Raw genomic sequence first — 19,149 nt, forward strand, 5'->3', positions numbered from 1 at the left:
TGGTGCAGCTGGCACCATGTCTATGTGTGAAACAGCGTCACCATAGCCCAGGTGAGGCAGCGGTACTACACTGCATCACTGGTTCTGTTTGTTCTTATTGAAGTTATTCGAAAATACTCTGTTGCTCTGGCTCCTTGATTTGTTTGTTTGTTTGTCTGTTAGTTTGTTCACTTTAAATTTGAAGTATTTACCATTTGATTGACTTTAAATTTGGAGAAAGCATGCAGAGTGTCTGTGTCTATAAGCCTATGTTTGGTTTTGGTTTTTTTAACTACTTCCAGTGATAGTAGAGAAGCTTGAATCTTGGCTGGGTTGCTTGACGCAAGGACGTTTAGCTTCTAATTGCAGAAGCTTCCTCAGCTAAATTTCTTGCTCTGGCAGTCCGACTTCTGTCTTGACTCTTGTAGAGAAGAATAACAGAAGCCAGCAAAGCTAGAGTTTTAAACCTAACCAGACCCCTCAAGCAACCCAGTCCAGTCGAAGATTCAAGCTTCTCTACTATGGAAACCACCTGGACACCTGAGAGCCTTCACAGAAATACTTCAGTGATATTTACCATTGATAATTGGGTCAAACTTCACAAATTTTGGTAAAAATAAATGAAAGGCCACCTGGTGGCAAAAACCAGAATTACACCTTCCTATTATTGGGATCTTTGCTTCAAGACGCTTCAAGATCTTTGCTGTCTCAGAGGCATGTATGCTCCTACATTATGACATGAAATCTAGATTTTTATCCAATAATATGATGAGCCGCTCACCACTGTGAAGACCAAAAAAGACCAAAAAGACCTTTCGACAAGACTTGTCAGTGTACCACTGATTTTTCATTTGTTTGTTTGGTTCCATTCATTTCAGTGTAATTGTAGCTCATCCACCCTCAGTCAGTCTCCTTTGTGCTGATCAGTGGAGTCTTCTAGCAGTAAGTCCCACCCCTGTATAAAACTCAGGTTATCCTGAAGAAAACCTTGTAGTAAAATGTCCAAAAGTCACACACAAAAATTTTATTAGCCCACATATTCATCACCCAGGACATTGTGATCATGTGACTGAAAAATGGCAGATATTCTTCCTACATTATTAATCCTAACGTGTTTGTGAACGCTAAATGCGGAATGTGTGTTGTACATCTGCGTGGTAAGTCGTAGGAATATGCACAAAATACCATGCTTAACTTTTTGTATGATGGGAATGAGAATGAGAGGAACAGTAGTAGCCAATAAACAAGTATGTCTGGTATTTATATTGTGTATTTGTATTTATATTTATATTTGCAAACTGTTTTTGTTTTTTTCTACTTTTGATACTCTGTGTGCTGCTTACCCTGTGTGCTGCTATACAATGTTGCTGGGACCTCAATTTCCCTGAGGGAGTCTTCCCAAAGGATCAATAAAGTTCTATCTAATGTAATCTAATCTAATGACAATACATTGGTGGTAAAACTATAAAAGTTCTAGACTTGAATGTGATTGGCACAAAACTCCAACCAATCACTGCCTTTGTCAAGGCCGAACTGTCCTGTACACTGAATACACAATCATGTAGCAGGGCTTTGCGATGTGATTTGTGGATTTTCAAATGAAACTGATCCTGCTGTCAGGACCATAAATCAGGAAGAAATATGGACGCAATGATGTTCAGGGAAGACAGGCAAGTGGAAAGATGGAAAAGATTTTTCTGTGTGGGAACACAAACATGCACAGTGGTTGGGAACATGTACATTTGTGCACATATGCAGTGCTTGATTAAACCTTTAAAACTGTGTGCTGTATTTTCCAGAGTATAAGTCACAACTGTTAAAAAAAAAAAAAATGCTTCCTGAAGAAGAAAAACCGTACATAAGTCTCACTGGATTATAAATTGCACATTTATTTCTGTATTATCATCTCTTTAATTTGGGATTTTTGTGCATTGTTGCACCTTTTAATATTAGCATTTATTCTTTTATTATTTGTTTAGTGTTTTGTTCCTGGTAAAGTCCTATATAAATAATCATCATAATAATTAATATCATTAGAGCCCGACCGATATATCGGCTGGCCGATATTATCGGCCGATATAAGCCCTTTTCAAAGTACTCACTATCAGCCAAATTTTGCAGATGTAACGCCGATAATTTCTCATAAACAGAACAGTTAATAATGTTTGTGTCTGCAATGTAAAATGTCCCTGCACCGTTTGTCCAGTAGATGGAGCTCTGACTCCATTCAACAGAGAGCTGCTTAACTGTGTTCATTACCGGCCCCCGTAGTTCGCTGTCACACTGCACTGATCGGCTGACAAAAGCATACAAGTGGATCTATATCCTTATCCTGAACCTATATCTAAGTTGCAACAACAAGAGGTACAAGATCAGATGTATTTCACAACTCTTTTTAAGGATATGTATTTGCTAATTTCACAAAGGTTTAATTCTTGATTGCATTTTTTGAACTTGAAAATTCTTCTCTGTTATAAAGTTAATCAATATGAGGACAAAGCTTCAGCTTTTAGCTCATACCTTTTTTGTTAAGGGTCCAAAAAAGAACATTTTATTCATTTAAAAAAATTATAATAATATCGGCTGATTTATCGGCTATCGGCAAATCAGGGGGCCACAGTCAGGGACAGACACAGACTGCAGCGCATTGTGGCCTCGCTGAGTAGGTGATCGGCTGTAGCATTCCACTCTCCACGACCTGCACGTCTCCAGGACTCTGGGCCGAGCAGGTCGGATCAAGCTGGCCCTTCTCACCCTGCACACAGTCTATTCAAACCACTCCCCTCGGGCAGGAGGCTACGGTCCATCCGGACCAGAACCTCCCGCCATAAGAACAGTTTCTTCCCAACTGCCGTTAGACTCATGAACACCTCATAACTCAGTCACCTTAAGCTTAACTCTGTCACTTTATCATTTTATCACGGGTCACTTTAGACAACGTACTTTGGTTTTTAATTGCACTCCTCCCACTGCACTGTTTTTTCGGTTTCTCTGTTTTTCTGTTGCCCACAGCCTTTCATCTTTCTTTTTTTTATCTTATATTTCTTATTTTGACACATATGTTATTTTATCCTAGCATTTTATCTCTTCTTAATGTTGCACCATTGTACCCAAGCAAATTCCTAGTCTGTGAATCCTGTTCACTGGCAATGGCAAAAACGTCTTCTGATTCTGATTCTGATTTTTGAACTGCCTACTTGTGTACCGACCTCTGGTATCCACCTCAGTAAATCCTTTTAAAAACCAGAGTTGTTTGTTCGAGCCTTGCATTTGTGTCCATCCGTTCCTGACCAACCAGCCTCATAGACAGCAGCTTAAAAATCTTTTAAAAAATGTTTAATCTCAGATATACAGTTGCTGACAGGGCCCACAACAAGTCAAAATGCAAAAAACATCTGCATTACTTCAACAACAAGCAGTCCCATTAAAAAAAAACAAAAACTTTTAAATACAGAGAACACAAGCGAGTATAACCTGCAACCATTTACTTTGATAACAAGTCTTCTGTAACTTAAAATTGATTAAATGAAGTTTTCTTCTTGTTGCACAAAGTACTATCACCATGTTTCAAAAATAAAAGCAAATTATAACCTGATACAACTTACATATGTTTTTATGTTTTGGGCAGATGTGTTTAATACTCCATTGAGAAATATAGTCTAAAGAAAATAGAACTAGGATAACACATAATTTCAATCTCATGTCTTTGTTTTATTACTTCTGATATCATTTAAAAATATATAATCATGGCTGGATATTGTTGAGGAAAATATATTATGGAAAGATTAACCTTTCGCTTGAGAATGAGAGAAGAGGATTTCAAAAAAGAAATGGCAGAAATGGACTGGATTCAAGATTAAATTCCAGCCATAATGGACTTAGAGAATTTGTCTGTGAAACTCTCCCACAGTTTGTTTTTCCTTTCATTTTTGTTATTTCCGGTGTTCTGGTTTTACTACTGTTCTTGAAAACTGGTTAAAAAAAACTGTATATATATATATATATATATATATATTATATATATATATATATATATATATAATCAATTTTTTTAGGTAATTTAATCTGCAGTACATTTTCGACCCCCTGGTGCACTGTGGCCTATAAACAAGTCCTTATAGCTTACTGATATTTTAGTTGTTAAGCAATTGTGTCTTATATTAAGTATTGATTAGTCATTTGGACAAGGAATTTGAGAAACATACTTGGTCATTTTTTTCCTTTTTCTTTGCAATGTAGAATGAAGTGCAAAATAAAAGAAAATATGTTTTTTGTGTTGTTTTTTGTGTTTTTATTTATTACCTGGATGAGCAGTAACAAGTTTGTATCTGGCAGACAAGACTTGAACTTGAGAGCCTGTAGAAGCTCTAACACCACAATGCGGGACATGTAGAACTTATCTCTCTCCTGAATGCAAAGAAACAGAGCGAGAGAGAGAGAGAGAGAGAGAGAGAGAGAGAAGGGGGGGAGTAAATGTACTGATGCAGCAACACTGCCTTTTTCTATTATCATTCTGCCTTACTCATGCAGTGAGCAGAGCAATTTACGATACTGTGTAGCCTGAAAACAGGGGATGGACAGGCAGCGGGAGGGAGGGAGGGAGGGAGACAAAGAAGGGACAGAATAGTGAAGCTGAGGAGTAGATTTAGGCCAGTCCAGATCTCTCGTCCCAGAGTCCCAGGCAGCTCGGATGGGCTGTCAGCTGCCTTCCCTCTCCCTGAGGACAGGCTGCTCTCTTTGTTCATCCCTTCCACACGAAGCCCAGCTGCCTGTTTACAAACCACACTGTCATCTTCTGGCTTCCACTTCGCCTCTTCCTTTCTGCGTGCACTTGGGTTTGGGCGCACGCTCCTCTGCACCTGCAGAATGCAGACCTGCCTCCAACATTTCTCACTGCAGGTCTTGCAAATGCGCCCCCACCTGCAAGCAGCCGCTTCGATAATTAAAAGTTAATGGCGCACATCTCCCTTTTGGTAAATAGCAAATTAAAGGCCACCCTAAAGCTCGGCCCTCCCCGTTCTGTGCAGTTCAGCACAGATGGGACAAATGGTGCATGGTGCACAAACGTCAGCAGGTGGCAAGACTGATTTTATGCCACCATCTAATGCTCAGGAGGCTCTAGGGTGAAAACCGACGGGGCTGTAGCCCCCCGATGGAGAGATGCAATAGCCCCCCTTGTAAGCTGACACTACGCACAGCTGTGTGATGCAGCAGTATTTCACAAATGCCGTGACTAATGCTTTTAGTTACACAAATAAGGGAGGAAATAATTGAAAAAGTAAATAATCAGAATTCCAAAACACATCACACATTCATGCATTTTCCATCTGCACCATTCACTGGTGAAATAAATTGAAATACAGGCACAATAATTTTTTATTCCTTTAAATTGCCATTTAACATCTGGTAGCTCAACTGCTGGCGATAATACAACCCCTGGCAAAAATTATGGAATCACCGGCCTCGGAGGATGTTCATTCAGTTGTTTAATTTTGTAGAAAAAAAGCAGATCACAGACATGACACAAAACTAAAGTCATTTCAAATGGCAACTTTCTGGCTGTAAGAAACACTATAAAAATCAGGAACAAAATTGTGGCAGTCAGTAACGGTTACTTTTTAGACCAAGCAGAGGGAAAAAAAATAGGAATCACTCATTCTGAGGATAAAAATTATGGAATCATGAAAAACAAAAGAACACTCCAACACATCACTAGTATTTGTTGCACCACCTATGGCTTTTATAACAGCTTGCAGTCTCTGAGGCATGGACTTAATGAGTAACAACAGTACTCTTCATCAATCTGGCTCCAACTTTCTCTGATTGCTGTTGCCAGATCAGCTGTGCAGGTTGGAGCCACCAAAGATTTTCAATTGGATTAAGATCCGGACTATTTGCAGGCCATGACATTGACCCTATGTGTCTTTTTGCAAGGAATGTTTTCACAGTTTTTGCTCTATGGCAAGATGCATTATCATCTTGAAAAATGATTTCATCATCCCCAAACATCCTTTCAATTGATGAGATAAAAAAAAGTGTCCAAAATATCAACATAAACTTGTGCATTTATTGATGATGTAATGACAGCCATCTCCCCAGTGCCTTTACCTGACATGCAGCCCCATATCATCAATGACTGTGGAAATTTACATGTTCTCTTCAGGCAGTCATCTTTATAAATCTCACTGGAACGGCACCAAACAAAAGTTCCAGCATCTTCACCTTGCCCAATGCAGATTCGAGATTCATCACTGAATATGACTTTCATCCAGTCATCCACAGTCCACGATTGCTTTTCCTTAGCCCATTGTAACCTTGTTTTTTTCTGTTTAGGTGTTAATGATGGCTTTGGTTTTGCTTTTCTGTATGTAAATCCCATTTACTTTTTAGGCGGTTTCTTACAGTACGGTCAGACGTTGACTCCAGTTTCCTCACATTCGTTCCTCATTTGTTTTGTTGTGCATTTTCGTTTTTGAGACATATTGCTTTAAGTTTTCTGTCTTGATGTTTTGATGTCTTCCTTGGTCTACCAGTATGTTTGCCTTTAACAGCCTTCCCATGTTGTTTGTATTTGGTCCAGAGTTTAGACACAGCTGACTGTGAACAACCAACATCTTTTGCAACATTGCGTGATGATTTACCCTCTTTAAGAGTTGATAATCCTCGTCCTTTGTTTCCATTGACATCTCTCGTGTTGGAGCCATGATTCATGTCAGTCCACTTGGTGCAACAGCTCTCCAAGGTGTGATCACTCCTTTTTAGATGCAGACTAACAAGCAGATCTGATTTGATGCAAGTGTTAGTTTTGGGGATGAAAATTTACAGGGTGATTCCATAATTTATTCCTCGGAATTGAGTGAGTCCATATTTTTTTCCCTCTGCTTGGTCTAAAAAAGTAACCATTACTGACTGCCACAATTATTTTTCCTGATTTCTTATAGTGTTTCTTAAAGCCAGAAGTTGCCATTTGAAATGACTTTAGTTTTGTGTCATGTCTGTGATCTGCTTTTTTCTACAAAATTAAACAACTGAATGAACATCCTCCGAGGCCAGTGATTCCATAATTATGCCAGGGGTTGTAGACGTCTCACCAGCAGCCACATTGTTTTTTTTTTGTTTTTTTATGAGAAGCAAACATATCTGTAGAATAGCAGCAGTCCTAAAATTTGAATGATTTCTCTCTATCATTAATTTGTGAAATGTATTAGTAAAAGATAGCCAGAATATTATTTTTCACATTCATTATCGCCTGTTCCTTGAGAATACAGCCATTTAGTGTTCAGCGGCCGGGAATCATCCCCAGTGTTATTGAGATCCCTCTTTTCTTGGTCAAATCAGAACCCAAAACCTCACTCACTCACTCACTCATCTTCAACCGTTTACTCTAATTAAGGGTCATGGGGGCGCTGGAGCCTATCCTAGCAGTCACAGGGCGTGAGGTGTGGTTCACCCTGGACAGGACGCAAGTCTGCCGCAGGTCCACGTATAGACAAACAAACACATTCAAACCGGAACGCACACGTACAGACAATTTAAAGTTTCCAGTCCACCTAACCTGCATGTCTTTGGATGTGGGAGGAAGCCGGAGCACCTGGAATGAACCCAAACAAACAGGGAGAACACACAAACTCCACACAGAAAGGCACAGGTGGGAATCAATCCCATGACCTTCTTGCTGTGAGGCAGCAGTGCTAACCACTAAGCCACCGTACTACCAACTCAAAAACTGTCAAAAAAAAATTTTTAAAAGGGAGGGTGAAAGTCCAACATTCAGAAAGATTCAACAAGAACCACAAGACGCAGGAATAGAGACCGACCGATATGTATTTTTTTGGGGGGGGGGCAATACAGTCCAGAATATTGGAGAGCAAAAAATTTGCGATACCAATATATCTGTCAGTATATATGAAACATTTATGGTAAGGAAGTGTAAGTGCAGCCGTTTAAAGATGAACTTTATTGTAAATATCTATAAACATAACAAACAGTCAAGCTACTTTCATCACACTGCTGTTACGCAGCCTTGGATTGACAGTCACCACGTTGCATTTGGATAAAAGACACGTCTCATCTATTTTGGCTCTGCTTAGCTGGCGGCATATCAACCGCTTCTTTCTTTTCACTGTAAAACTTCCAACTCTGTTTGAAAATGAATGGCAGCTGATCGCTTTGACTCTGTCTCTTGTAACTAATGTGACCAAGGAATGATGGGGGGGGTCCCAGTCATGTTTGACAGCGTGTAAACAATACAAGTATAGCACCTTCTGCTGGCCAAACTATGCAATGATGAAATTGCCAACAGAGTAATTGTATTTCTGCAGCAACCCAGTCTCATGGCAGTTTGTGATGGAATTACGAAAAGTTAAGTATCTATTGGTTTGGTGATATCGTCGCGACAATGGGGGCACTTTTCGTAATGGGGCATAAATTTATTTCGTGATGGCGCATGAAATGCTAGGTGACGGGGGGTCTGGGGGGTTATGGTTAGGGTTAGGGAGACACGTTATGGTTATGGTTAGAGTTGGGAGAAGGAGGAGAATTATAAATAGTAAAATTTAAAAAATGCGTCACGAAAAGCACCCCATTTTTGTGACGGGGGCACGCAAAAAAGTGTAAATATTTTCATATCTTCAAAATAACGCAAATACAGAAATGTTCCTGGAAGGTTCATTGTTGGATATTATCAACCAACCAATATATCAGTCGGGTTCTACTCAGTAACCAATGCACACACCCCCCACCCATCCTACAATCCATGAAAAAAAAACTTGTACCGCCACTGCTCCAAAGACAACTGCAACACACGTCCCAGAAATCTCACCTCACAATAAACAACTGCACAGCACAGACACCCAAAGTAATAGTTCAGAGGGGCGCTAGGTTTGGAAAAGCAGACATTACGTGGTGAGGAATTAAAGATCGGTGTAGAAAATCAATACTGCAGGAGAAATAAAGCATGCAGCGTTGACAGAGGTTGGGGACTGAGGATCCATCTGGCTGCACAGTACAGACAGCACTGGCTCCATCTCTGTCTGAGGCCAGCCACTCCCAAAACGCACCATACGTCCTCAGCTCGAGCACGCCAACTAATCATGTCAATCAATACTGGCTGATTGCCTACTTAATCATCTTTGACACCTGGCCACATTTCTGGCTGACTGGGGAGCCGGGGACATAGATACAGCGCTGAAAGAGTGATGACCAGGACCTCAAAACTGTTCACGCTGTGGATTTGTTTAAAGGATTAACTTTTTCAACACAGCACAAAAACTGCAAGGCCACTCAGAGAGTGGATACCTCTGCCAAGGCTGCCCAAATATGGAATTCTGCACTAGGATTAATTGGATTATTGCATGTTTGGATCCATATTTCAAATAAAACAGCGACTTCGTGAATATCACCCCTGAGCAAATGTTTATATCACTGCAACAACATGTGACTGCTTGAAATTTCATTTGTTGGTGGACTGCCACAAGCTCATATCATCACGCAAAACTGACCAAAACGTCCAAAAATGACCCATCCTGCTCTGTAATTGTCCGTTCTTATGGGTTTAAGTGTAATAAGCTGATCTGAAATCAGTTTTGACAAATTTTAGACAAAGAAATCTGGTATAACGGATCAGCCTATTAACCATAATACCTGTAGGAACTGATCCCAGATCAGACTGTCAAACCAAATAGCTGCCTGTAGGATCTGATCTCAGATCAATTTATTGTACCTTAAACCAATAAAATAGATTCCATTTCACTTCACTGTACCCATAACATCTGAAGAACTGATCCAAGTTCAGCTTAATGTGCCTAAAACCTGTAAAAACTGATCTCAGATCAACTTTTGTATTTACCACGTAAGAACTGATCCCACTTCAGTTTGCTGTAGCGTAACACTTGAGAACTCATCCCAGATCAGCTTATTGTCCCCAAAAACTGTAAAAACCAAAACCCACAACCTTTGAGAACTCATCCAAGATCAATTTGTCTCTAAACTTGTAAGAACCCTTCGCAGATCACGTAGAAAGTAGAAGAAATGATTCCAGATCACTCCACTGCACCTGCAATGTGGTAGAACAGATCTGAGATCAGTTTATTGTAACTAAACCACTGACCACCCATAAGATTGACGATGTACCCATCCTTGCAATCTCTTGCAACATTAAAGAAATGCAAAAATAAGTGTCACAGCAATGCAGATCTGCCTCAAAATTCAGTCAACTCTTCCATGGTCCATGGATCAGCTCACCACAAAAATTTGTCAAAATTCATCTTTTACTTTTTAAGATATCCTGGACACATCCCATACAGCTACACAACAAGGTTGACCCTCTGCCCTCCTTTTGTTGCTGAAGATTACTACAATGTAGGATGTTTTATCGTTATATATCTATACATATATGCCATATTGTTAGACAAAATTCAAAAAGTACCTTATTGAAGGCCTTATAACAAAGTCCACATAGTTCCACAAGGTAGGAGAGACTGAACATGCCGTACTGGATGACAAAGCTCAGCAGCTTGGAGAAGGCCTCTAACAGACTCTGCAAGGACAGAAAATATAAACATTAGATGTTAGAGGTGTAGAATGTCTCAGATCAGACTTTCAGGAAGTCTGCTCTGAACTTACCCGCGTTGCATTTGTGGTGGGGATTTTCAAAAGACAAATTATGATCCTCAAACTGGAGTCCATGGGACACTAATGAGACACAGATTGTCAAAGTTGAAAGACGCCTCTGCGTTTTAAACTGCAAAAGCTGTGTCAAAATTCATCTGCGGCGATAAAGAGATTACGGTACATTAACGTGTCCTCTGCGGCAAAAAGCAGCAGAATCAAATCAGTTAGAATTTTAAGACTCGATGTTATTGAATGTGACAAGGACTCTGGTAGATGCTTTTCAGCTGAGCCGTAATCACATTAAACCAGCATCAGAGCGCGACTTACGGGACGCCAAGGAAAAAATACCTTCAGAGGAAGCACAGAGGGCAGTTTGGTGAGGAAAGTCTGGAACTGGTTGCAGATGGTTGTCCATAGGTTGCTGGGGGAGTCCATGGGGAGAGCCTCCATGAAGGTGGCAATGTTGTCAAGGCAGTGCAGCATAGTTCCTCCTGCTGGCAGATTCTTCTTGTTATTTAATCCCTGGAGGGCATATAAAAGGTAAATCATGACAGAATTATGAAATAAAATTCAAGCTATCACTATTTATGTGATAGTCACCTTGAAGCTCCTGGTGTTTGCATGGAAAAGCTCCTGCATCATGACTACTTTATCACAAATGTTACTTAACCACATAAATACACTGATACACCAATGCAAAGTGAGGCAAGTTTCATAAACTGTGTGCTTTATATTTTACACGTTTTAGCTGGAGCCACAGTTATTTCTGCTTTGACAACAGCTCCCCCTGCTGGTAAGTAAATGATCTGACATTATAGTAAAATTACCTCGAGCAGCATGTTGAGAGCGGCAACTGAACTCAGTTCATTAAAGTCAACCAACGAAGAAGCAAGTGTCCTCAGAAAACTTCTATCTGCAAATTAAAAAAATAAATAAATAAAGACAGAGATCAAATGACACGTGACAGGTGGCAAAAAAGAGTGACGGGTCACATGATGCAAAACATGCTTAAATCTAATTTTTACATCAATGTGCAGAGTTTTTGTAAAACATCCAGAAGGATCACAGTTCCATGATCCATCATTCTATAGTTTCTACTTTATTCCTAGGCTTAGGAAAAGCCTAGGCATTTGTCCAGTAAAATCAAGTCTGTCTGGGAACCATGTGCCTGCTTCACTGCATATAAAACACCCTTGGAACCTTCTTGGCTGGCAACCACTCAGGCTCTCAACCTGCTCCATCCCCACCTAACGATAGTAGCCATCAATGTGCTGCAGCCTGGTGAATTGTGGGTATTCCTGTGGGTTTCTCCAGCCACTGTGATCCTCAACACTCAGGCACCCATGTGCTGGGTCATGCACAAATGCGACACATGGCCATAATAAAAGTTGACGCTCCATCACAATGCAAGTGATACTACGAGTCTTAGTCAACCTAAGTAATCGCTCATTGTTACAAAGTCATTCCAGTGGTTTCCCAGGATCCTCTCAAAAGACCTAGTGCATCTGGTCTTGGGTATTGCTTACTGGTTAGTTTCCAAATCTCACAACCATACAGCAAGATAGATCACACCAGAATCCTAAAAACCTGGACCTTTGTTCTCTTGCAAAGACATCAACATCAACAGACACCTCTTTGTAGTGACTTGATGACTCTTTAAGCTCTTCCCAGGCATCTCTCAATCTCAAAGGCCAACTAACCAGAGACATGAATGTCACTGCCGGGATAAGTGAATGTCTACAATTTCACCACTTTTGCAGCATACAGATCCAGTTCTAATGGCCAAGTCCAGGAAGTCATTAAAAGCCTGAATCCTAGTCTTCTTGATCCAAGACAGCAGCAAACCAAGACACTCAACATCTCAATGCTGCAATTTTGAAAGCTCATTGGATCATCTGTCATGTCAAAGTAATAAATCTTTCCTCGCCAACAAAAGCACCTAATTTGCTGGTTTCCACAAACCTACCCAACACCCTTTCCATGCAAGCACTGAAGTGCATAGGGGGCAGAACACACCCCTGATGAATGCCAGATTTAATGGGAAAACTCAGTCTTTGCCTCCGTTCTGCACACCACTCATAGTATCTGTGTATAGGCTGGTTAGCCTGTAAAATGCAATGATTGAATGAAGTTTTTCTTCCCATGTTAAGTGAAAAAGTTGTTGTTAGTAGTGGGGTCGTGGCCAAATGGTTTCAATGTTTTAGGTTTCTCGATTCAAACCCTTCCCTGAGGGAGGAGTGGGGTACAATTAGCTAAACCTAGCAGCTAACGTTAGCTTATTGAACCAGCCGCAGCACTGTTAACAACATAGTTGGTTCTGTTTGGGAAGCTAATATTAATACACACTTTTGTTTACATTTTCTGTTATATGTATTTGTTGTTACAACTGTTATTGTAGAGAGAAACGACGCTATTGTGATTTATACCCCCAATTACCGGCTTTGTTTAGCTTTGTTGGCTAACAAGGTACGCTAGGTTACTTAACGGCTAAATTAACGGCAGCTCATCTGGCTATAGTTAGCCTACTTTTGAGATTTGCACTTTTATTTTACATGGTGCAGATTTTTAATGGTTCTTCAGTTTAAAGGGTTCGTTAATAGATATCAATAGATAGTATCTAAATTTGGCATTTCCATCAGAAAGCATGTAGAGTATGGAATTTGTCTTCCTATAGTAGCAATCCATAACCTAGCTAGCAGGGTGAACTTTAGATAGAAACCTAAAACATATTACATCACAGCTCTGTTTCTATAATAACATAACCAGATTTATAGCTTAGCCTACTAGCTATAATTTAGTTTTACAACAAGTCTACTGACTAGGTAGATGTATACTACAATCTTCTCCTGTATGAACACTTAGGTTTCAGGAGCTAACTCCTATAATATTATGCAGTAACTATATTTCTTGTATATGTTGTTTACTGCCCTGATTGTGTAAATGTCACTTGTATACATGATGTTCATATTCTTGAGCCGCTTAGGTGGGTAGGGAGAGTTCCCATGGGATAAAAAAGCTTTTCAACCGACCATCCCTGGTTCTCAAGACCAGGCACCTAAGTGGCTCTACTTTTTTTTTTTTAGATATTTAGATGTACCTTAGTACACACAAGTAGAGTTCCACCTTAGATTTGGAATGTATAATAGAAGATATACCTTACTGAATTTTCATGTACTGTGGAGTTGCATCAGGAAGGGCATCCAGCGTAAATATTTGTGCCAAATCAACATGTAGATCGACTTCAAATCTGCTGTGGCGACCCAGAGTGAAAACGGGGAGCAGCTGAAGAGTCTTACTTTTAATTGACAAACAATAAACACCAAACCAAATTAAGAGAGTATATAATGATAATAACCTGATTAAGATGCATCACATCCATTCAAAAAGCACGTTTGTTTTGCTTATGTAATATATCATACACCTGCCTGCCTCCTGCAGAATGCTGCCATCTGCTGGACATGCCTGGGCTTGTTACAGAGAATAATCATCATCATGCACATGATGGAAATTAGGAGCAGGTGTCATTGAACTTACACATAGCTTAAAAAGAGCTTCTTCATCGGTTCCTTTCAAGAGTCTAGGCCACTGTTGATTGTCAGTTACAATGGTGCTTAAAAGGATCATATTATGCACCCTTTTGTTGTTTTTTGCAAGTTAATAAAGTTTAGCGGGTATCTCAACAGCAGGTATTGAAGGTTTTGCAAAATAATAATAATAATTCATCGAGACTGAGGTTACACATCCTTTAAATAAACATGAAACTACTGTTTTTCTGTGTCTGTCTCTTTAAATTAAAAGAAGCTGCTGTAGACAAGACCTTCCTTAAAGGCGAGGGAGTGTTGGAGCAGTGCAATGGGCCTAATGGGCATGTCACAGAGAATACAAATAAGGTCAGGTAATTTTGTACATCTATAGAAATAATACTAATAGGTAATAAGGATTTTTGAGTTGGGTAGTCAATGTAGACCTTTGATGTTACTCTGGAAGAGTTGGGGTAAGATGCCGTTCGGGGCCAGCTGGTGGAACATGCAGCGGAGGAACTGCTTGGCTACACCTGCCACGTTCCCTGGAATCAGCATACTGCAAAACACGACAGGAAGAATTACAATCCCGTACCAGCAGTCAAACTGTACATTTATTATTAAACTCATCGATAAGCATCGTGAGCATTTGAGGATGGGAATGTACCTCTCAGCTTGTCCAGAAAAATTAGCGCTAGATGCCAACCTGAAAGACGTTAGAGCACTGGATTAAGATTCAGGCTTGAATTATAAATGAGGGTGAGTTATGAAATTTCATTTAAATGTGAAGTGCTGTGCAGAGCAAACCTGCCCACAGACTGCATGATGTCCAGAAGCATCGATGCGGCCAAATCCGGGCTCAGGTGGATGAACATGGAAAGAACCACAACTGCAAGGCTGAGCGTCTCCTCATCGTACTCCTCCAGCACGGCCGCACAGTCCCGGCACCTGGCAGAAAATCACACCATGATCCCCTTTAAACACTAAATGGGAGCGTTTCTGATTAGGGCTGCAACAAATGATTATTTGGATCATTGATGAATCTGATGGGGTTTCAACACGATTAATCGATTAATCGGATTAGCCGGGAATTTTTTTAAAATGTGCCAGGGAAACAATTTTTCTCTCCTTCCATCACTTTAACAACAGAACATTATTTGAAAACTTAAAATACTTGAAAATCAACAAATCATCAAATGTCCCTTGGCTGTTAAAATAAAAAAATAATAAAGACTAAAACAGTTTATAATAAAGAACAAAAATAATTATTTCAAAGTGCTGAGTTGCCATAAAACAACATTGAAACATATAAATGTTAGAAAATATATGGTGAAAAAAGAGGTATTTTTTGTTGCTGCAAATGAGCAATTAGCATAACCAGTTAACCATAAAAACTAAATCAAAAACTGCAGCCTGATTCATTATATGTGCAACATTCTCTGTATAACTTGTAAACTATGTGGTCATTTCACAATGACACATGTGACTCATGTCTCTTTCTCTAAAATCGTATTGTAGCATTATTAGTTATTATTACTATTGTTGCTATTATTATTAATATATAAATAAACATAAATTTAAAAATATTAAAAATTGTATTATATTTTACTCTTTTATGACAACAAACGCTGAGCCATTAATTATTATACAGAAAACAAATGCACAAACATGCTGAAAAACCAGCAGCTTAATGCTAACTTTAACACTGAAAATGCCAAAGACATGCTAATGCGTTAGCATTGGCGTTAGCATAAAATACATCTATCAACTGTTTCAGAAGACCGTAACAGGTCAGTTTAACATAAAAAAGGTAAACATTCCTCACAGACATATGCTCTTTAGGGTTTTAGTGGGGAAAAATTAAGATAAAGTGAAATAAAACAAATGAAACCAACTAAGCAGCAGCTCAAAGCACTCCTTCATTGGTTCAAGATTCAAAGCAAAGCTCGGTTGATTATATGGAAGAAACGAAACATTTGCGGTAAAACAAAGTTATTTAGCAACTAATCGATGACTAAATTAGTTGACAACTATTTTAATAATCGATTAACTCGATTAGTTGTTTCAGCTCTATTTCTGAGCCTTGGGAGGATGGGTGGCTCATTCACCTGTCAGACATCGTGGTTGGCTGCTCGTCAATGAACTCCTCAGGTGCAGGGACGAACATACTGACGGTGCTCGGTGCAGAGAGGAGACTAGTTTTCGTTGGACCTGGAGAAGACCAAAGTGAGGAGCGATGAAAAGACAGCAGGTCTCTGGTTAAGTGACTTACTAGTCACTACCTCCATGACTGACCCGTGTCCCAGGTGCTGATATTATGCGGGGCACTGGATTGATGCTCCAGCTGCCTCTTCATTATCTGGCTCATGGTCAGAGCACCCAGAGAGCCTCGTTTCACCTGGCGATACTGGGCTAAAGGACACAACGCAGAAAAAAAAAAACACTTACATTAAAATGCCAGAGAAACTTGTTATAAAGGTAGACACCAAAAAAAATAAAAATGTTGATATTCTTTGTGCTGTCCATTACTTGAGGAAAGGTTCCAGTATTTGGAGCCTACTTGATATTGATGAGCGGTGGCTCGTTTCAGGCAAATCCGCTTCAAGCGTTGGTGCCGAGGCCGATTCTCGCGGCTTTTCCAAAGTTGATATAATTTTGTGATCTGCAAGGCAACAGGAAATTATGATGAACAGAAGAGAGTTCTCTCAAACTTCACCTTCCCACCACCCAAAAAAAAAAATCCCCCTCACAACAATCACTTGGTTCCTTTCCTGAAACATACACTCAACAAAAATATAAATGCAACACTTTTGGTTTTGCTCCCATTTTGTATGAGATGAACTCAAAGATCTAAAACTTTTTCCACATACACAATATCACCATTTCCCTCAAATATTGTTCACAAACCAGTCTAAATCTGTGATAGTGAGCACTTCTCCTTTGCTGAGATAATCCATCCCACCTCACAGGTGTGCCATACCAAGATGCTGATTAGACACCATGATTAGTGCACAGGTGTGCCTTAGACTGCCCACAATAAAAGGCCACTCTGAAAGGTGCAGTTTTATCACACAGCACAATGCCACAGATGTCGCAAGATTTGAGGGAGCGTGCAATTGGCATGCTGACAGCAGGAATGTCAACCAGAGCTGTTGCTCGTGTACTGAATGTTCATTTCTCTACCATAAGCCGTCTCCAAAGGCGTTTCAGAGAATTTGACAGTACATCCAACCAGCCTCACAACCGCAGACCACGTGTAACCACACCAGCCCAGGACCTCCACATCCAGCATGTTCACCTCCAAGATCGTCTGAGACCAGCCACTCGGACAGCTGCTGAAACAATCGGTTTGCATAAGCAAAGAATTTCTGCACAAACTGTCAGAAACCATCGCTCATCTGCATGCTCGTCGTCCTCATCGGGGTCTCGACCTGACTCCAGTTCGTCGCCGTAACCGACTTGAGTGGGCAAATGCTCACATTCGCTGGCGTTTGGCACGTTGGAGAGGTGTTCTCTTCACGGATGAATCCCGGTTCACACTGTCCAGGGCAGATGGCAGACAGCGTGTGTGGCATCGTGTGGGTGAGCGGTTTTCTGATGTTAATGTTGTGGATCGAGTGGCCCATGGTGGCGGTGGGGTTATGGTATGGGCAGGCGTCTGTTATGGACGAAGAACACAGGTGCATTTTATTGATGGCATTTTGAATGCACAGAGATACCGTGACGAGATCCTGAGGCCCATTGTTGTGCCATACATCCAAGAACATCACCTCATGTTGCAGCAGGATAATGCACGGCCCCATGTTGCAAGGATCTGTACACAATTCTTGGAAGCTGAAAATGTCCCAGTTCTTGCATGGCCGGCATACTCACCGGACATGTCACCCATTGAGCATGTTTGGGATGTTCTGGACCGGCGTATACGACAGCGTGTACCAGTTCCTGCCAATATCCAGCAACTTCGCACAGCCATTGAAGAGGAGTGGACCAACATTCCACAGGCCACAATTGACAACCTGATCAACTCTATGCGAAGGAGATGTGTTGCACTGCATGAGACAAATGGTGGTCACACCAGATACTGACTGGTATCCCCCCCCCCCAATAAAACAAAACTGCACCTTTCAGAGTGGCCTTTTATTGTGGGCAGTCTAAAGCACACCTGTGCACTAATCATGGTGTCTAATCAGCATCTTGATATGGCACACCTGTGAGGTGGGATGGATTATCTCAGCAAAGGAGAAGTGCTCACTATCACAGATTTAGACTGGTTTGTGAACAATATTTGAGGGAAATGGTGATATTGTGTATGTGGAAAAAGTTTTAGATCTTTGAGTTCATCTCATACAAAATGGGAGCAAAACCAAAAGTGTTGCGTTTATATTTTTGTTGAGTATATAATAAGCAGATAAAAAAGTGTAGATATGGTGCAGCTGGCACCATGTCTATGTGTGAAACAGCGTCACCATAGCCCAGGTGAGGCAGCGGTACTACACTGCATCACTGGGTTCTGTTTGTCTTATTGAAGTTATTCGAAAATACTCTGTTGCTCTGGCTCTTGATTTGTTTGTTTGTTTGTCTGTTAGTTTGTTCACTTTAAATTTGAAGTATTTACCATTTGATTGACTTTAAATTTGGAGAAAGCATGCAGAGTGTCTGTGTCTATAAGCCTATGTTTTGGTTTTGGTTTTTTTAACTACTTCCAGTGATAGTAGAGAAGCTTGAATCTTGGCTGGGTTGCTTGACGCAAGGACGTTTAGCTTCTAATTGCAGAAGCTTCCTCAGCTAAATTTCTTGCTCTGGCAGTCCGACTTCTGTCTTGACTCTTGTAGAGAAGAATAACAGAAGCCAGCAAAGCTAGAGTTTTAAACCTAACCAGACCCCTCAAGCAACCCAGTCCAGTCGAAGATTCAAGCTTCTCTACTATGGAAACCACCTGGACACCTGAGAGCCTTCACAGAAATACTTCAGTGATATTTACCATTGATAATTGGGTCAAACTTCACAAATTTTGGTAAAAATAAATGAAAGGCCACCT

General features: G+C 40.4%; 1 protein-coding gene across 1 annotated transcript in view; it reads right to left on the reverse strand.

Moving 5' to 3' along the window:
* Positions 1-756: 756 nt before the first annotated feature.
* Positions 757-19,149, reverse strand: part of LOC117531949 (protein unc-79 homolog) — a 95,826-nt gene continuing 77,433 nt past the window's right edge. The window contains exons 32-43 of the mRNA XM_034195137.1: positions 16,672-16,773; positions 16,407-16,523; positions 16,220-16,322; positions 14,919-15,059; positions 14,779-14,817; positions 14,558-14,670; positions 11,418-11,503; positions 10,939-11,112; positions 10,603-10,671; positions 10,406-10,516; positions 4,282-4,386; positions 757-762 (exon numbers count right to left, since the gene is read on the reverse strand). Coding sequence (XP_034051028.1) covers positions 757-762; positions 4,282-4,386; positions 10,406-10,516; positions 10,603-10,671; positions 10,939-11,112; positions 11,418-11,503; positions 14,558-14,670; positions 14,779-14,817; positions 14,919-15,059; positions 16,220-16,322; positions 16,407-16,523; positions 16,672-16,773 — 1,166 coding nt within the window. The remainder of the gene's footprint in view (positions 763-4,281; positions 4,387-10,405; positions 10,517-10,602; positions 10,672-10,938; positions 11,113-11,417; positions 11,504-14,557; positions 14,671-14,778; positions 14,818-14,918; positions 15,060-16,219; positions 16,323-16,406; positions 16,524-16,671; positions 16,774-19,149) is intronic.

Source organism: Thalassophryne amazonica, chromosome 19, assembly GCF_902500255.1.
Source record: "Thalassophryne amazonica chromosome 19, fThaAma1.1, whole genome shotgun sequence".
Classification (NCBI taxonomy): domain Eukaryota; kingdom Metazoa; phylum Chordata; class Actinopteri; order Batrachoidiformes; family Batrachoididae; genus Thalassophryne; species Thalassophryne amazonica.